This window comes from Wyeomyia smithii, chromosome 1 (genome assembly GCF_029784165.1).
Source record: "Wyeomyia smithii strain HCP4-BCI-WySm-NY-G18 chromosome 1, ASM2978416v1, whole genome shotgun sequence".
Lineage (NCBI taxonomy): Eukaryota > Metazoa > Arthropoda > Insecta > Diptera > Culicidae > Wyeomyia > Wyeomyia smithii.
Window position 1 is genome coordinate 137,190,708 of NC_073694.1, and position 3,985 is coordinate 137,194,692.

Sequence of the window (3,985 nt, forward strand, 5' to 3'; positions counted from 1 at the left end):
ATAGCAACTTTACACGTTTACTAGTGTGCGTAGGTGAAAAGACACTTATCTCTATTAGTAAGTTAATTTGTCCTTGTAATTTATGTCATCTAGGATTCTGCATTCTCTCATAACTACACAGATAGAAAAAATATTTACATAACATGTGAAAATCATGTAACACATATGTAGTATATCATGGTTTTTAATGCTCCTTTTTTACTGTTTAAAAACAACTAACTCTATGTATAAATAAGCCTTCGATGACGAATATATTCAAGCCATATTCCTCCTGAACTGATCCTGTCCTGATTTTTGACTGAGTGCTGCTAGAATAACTAACACAATATCAGTTGCGTCGAATATCCTCGTGGTTGTTTGTTCCTTACGCAGTGATTGTTGAATGCATCAAACAGGTGCATCTAGAATGGATCAATCGCCAAATATGATCGTCGGAAGTATCGTACCGAGCGTGATGGTGCGGGAGCAGGCGTCTATCGAAAATCACGAAGGTTGCATATGAATGTCTCTTACTTGTTCACCGTGGCTTTGGTTGTGAGTCACCCAGACTAGAAGGTGGTTTTGTGGGTGGATTTTGCAGTAATTTTCTATGCTTCAGTCGAGGTACGGGGATTCATTAGAAGCGAGCGCCCCCTTCGATGGAAATTTAAAAATAGTAGGTGAATTTTATTCCGTGGCAAATTTTCGTTTCTCGCAGTGCGTGACCCTACGCGAGTGAAACACCGCATAGCTGACAACAAAATATTTGCTGAATGAATTTAAACATACGAGCAAGCGTGAGCTCTGTCTCGGACAGCGATAAATCGTTGGCTGTACCGATTATATGAGTTCGTGATTCTCAATATACTGTTGACCATATTTGGGTATCGATATGTTCCAAGCGTTGAAGAAGTATTTTAGTAGATAGTGTCCATCACCGGCTGATTAGATTATCCTCTTCTCTGTATTTACAAAATTGGTTTAAAAAAATACCTTCGAACCTTCTGTTTACCGAAACATTCAGTAATGTACTCTTAGAGCTTACAGCAACTACAGGGTCAACGTTATGGTTCTACTGAGTAGTATCTGCACAAACTAAAACGTTTTTCTTCAATAGAAGCCCTAGCATATCAGATTGCAAAATAACTCATCGTTCCACTTAAATTTGAACTTCAATTTAAAATAGACAATTTCTCCTATAAATGCGACCATGGCTAAGCCCAATCCGACAAAAATCAAAATGAATGCCCCCTCGATGTGTCCAAATTCAAGCACAATCTGCCCATCACCATGCACACCACCTTCCGAATCACCCAAGTCTTCGTCTATTCGTATTTTGTCGCTCTCCACTTGCCACTTTCCCAGCAGTCCCGATTCACTGATTCTTCTTATCAAATCGTTGATTTTGGGTAACAGATGAAAGTCTTTTTTCACCATCATCCCGACCGAGTACGTTTGTATATTATCAATTCTGGGGAAACAGTACATTTCAGCTTCTCCGACTTTTTTGCTGTTTTGTGAATGAGCCCTCGAAATGGCCACCGCTAAAAATCGTTCTGAGTGTAATCGCGCCAAACATTCGTCCATATCTGAGCATGTTTCATACACAGAACCGATATATTGCGCCATTGGTTCTGGCTTATCAAAGTGCACCAAAGTATTTTCGGCCCCGACGAACTGAAATCCTTCCGCAATCGCAGCTTCAACGGAGTTAATCTGCGTTTCGAATCGAGGTCGTGTCAAGACCGATATTAAGAAGCTGTGATATGCTGCATTCCAATGAAGACCGTAGATCATATATCCTATTAAGAAGCACCGAGTTGAGAATCGTTTTGGCCAATAATGAGCGTAAACACTTAAGGAAAATGCCAAGGATTGTAGAGCCATCCATGTGTAATTTTCCGGGTATTTTTGTTCCACGTGGTTAAAGCAAAAAATTACACCTGCTCCAACAAAAACGATTAAAATAGCCACCAACCAAGTCCACACATTAAAGATGATAAATACGTTGAGCCATTTTGGAGCGTGACGTGCGGTTGGAACACACCAGGTCAGCTCATCCTGATAGTATGGTATAGAAGATGACAAAAGTTTTCTGCTTGTGGGATTTTCGTACAGGCCGCCGATCATCACATCTGTTCTCCTGCAAATTTCAAAGACAATGTCGACAATGAATTTAAAATATATTCCCAATCTCACCTATGGATCAAATCTGCGTAAAAACCTGTCTGATTGTCATCAGTAATTCGAGCAGTTGCACGCTCAGCGTCGATAATTTTGTATACCGGTGTAAGTTTCATTCGAGCTGTGATTGTTTCAATCATTAGCACTTCTAAACCCTTTTGTATTAACGTTGCATTACCGACAACAAATGGTTCCCATATTACGGTGCTAATTTTAAGCGGACAAAAGTTATAATCCTTAGGTATTTTTGGTCCAAAATCGGAAAAGTAGTGTTTTTCTCGAAACATCCACACCATGTCAGGCTGCAGAGTTATCAAACCGTCAGTTGCTTCCATTACTTCAGCCAACGAGTTATTGGAAATTGTTTCATTTGAATATTCCAATTCAGAGTTTATGCGTTCATAATTTTCTATCGCTGTCTGCATATCTTCTGTCGGAACTTCAACATATTCACATTCGTCAATTAAACGAATCTTAGCTATGTTGTCTGCACATTCACCGTTTTCGTAAGGAAACCAAGTCCATACCTCGAGAACGCTCGTGTTGTAACGTTGGACCATTACGTTTACATTCAAAACGGAATGTTCGAACAGTTTTTGCAATGCATTGCGTACTTCGATTTCGAAAATTAACGGAGTCATTTCCGAAGTAAATAGCACAACAACTTGTGCCAGCGGATTCCAGGTCGGCAACTGCCGTAATTGATTTATTGGTGCATCAAGTTCTGAAGAATCGCCAACCAGAAGCATATAGTTTTTTGCCTTCTCCGTAACATGTGATGCATTCCAATGTTTTTTGCGTCCATCTTTTACCATTACTCCCATTTCATGGCGAGGATCGTGATTGAATGACTTAAGAATATTCAGTTGAAATATTGAAGTGTCCGGTTTGATGTTGATAATCACAAGTGAACCTTTTAGTACTCGTTCGGATTTGAAATACTTCTCACAGAGACGCTTTACACAAGGCACTACAGTTAGTAGATTTTCCGTGTAAGTATCCTGCGATAAAATTTCTCCCCAGGCAGAGCCTAGGCCGGCTAAAGAGAACAGCAGCACGGTCTTCCACATACTTAGAAGCGCCGAAGCAAGTTGATGGGGGTTTTATATCATTGTCAGTAATAACGTAATTGATTTGATCGGAACATAATTATGTTTATTGGTCCAAGTGCGAGTAAATATTTGATCTAGCGTGGGTTCTGTGTCAAATCATTTCGTAAACTGCTGATATTCGTTTCTGATTTCTAGTATATTATTCAATGCAGTTATTATACAACTGTGGCTTTCAACCATTGTCTAGTAGTGCAAATAAAGTGCTGAACAGGAAACATAAGCGAACAAACATGTCTGCTTTGTGATATCAAATCATGTTCCTTGTTTTTACCTTTCTTTTACAGCAGTATGTTTCCTCAGCTAATAACAATGTGCGATGCTGGCCTATCGTCATGGTATCCTGAAAGCCAGAACCAGTTTAGAATTTAAGTGATAACCGCGTAATTGAACTGTATCTCAAATAACAGTTGGTTGTAGCTTATTATGAGTAATAAATAACGAAAGTTGTACAGAATTCAGGGATTTTTTTCGTTTAAGGTCGAGCCAACGTAAATGTTTAGTCTATGTGTAAGTTAAATGATGACTATTGCAGCAGAAAATCTTTAACATTTGAAAAATTACCTTACGAAACAGCATCAAAGTGTACCTCTGAAACCATAAACTGTGCCCGCAGAGTTTAGATCATAGTGCATCAGAATATTATGAATTTCAATTGATTCCGACGATAAAGACTATTTTTTATCATTTCACCTAATTCACGGTTTCGCTAA

At 39.0% G+C, this 3,985-nt stretch overlaps 1 protein-coding gene across 1 annotated transcript; it reads right to left on the reverse strand.

Annotated features, from left to right (window-relative positions):
• Window positions 1-923: 923 nt before the first annotated feature.
• Window positions 924-3,233, reverse strand: LOC129717224 (uncharacterized). Its single transcript, XM_055667079.1, has 2 exons — window positions 2,179-3,233; window positions 924-2,122 (listed from the first exon to the last, which is right to left on the reverse strand). The coding sequence occupies exons 1-2, from the start codon at window positions 3,231-3,233 to the stop codon at window positions 1,102-1,104; spliced, it is 2,076 nt and encodes a 691-aa protein (XP_055523054.1). The 3' UTR covers window positions 924-1,101.
• Between the last annotated feature and the right edge of the window lie 752 nt (window positions 3,234-3,985).

Coding starts and splice junctions, on each gene's coding strand:
- LOC129717224 (XM_055667079.1), bottom strand. CDS start 3,233: ATGTGGAAGACCGTGCTGCTGTTCTCTTTAGCCGGCCTAGGCTCTGCC. Junction 2,123..2,178: donor TACGCAGATTTGATCCATAG/GTGAGATTGGGA, acceptor TGAAATTTGCAG/GAGAACAGATGTGATGATCG.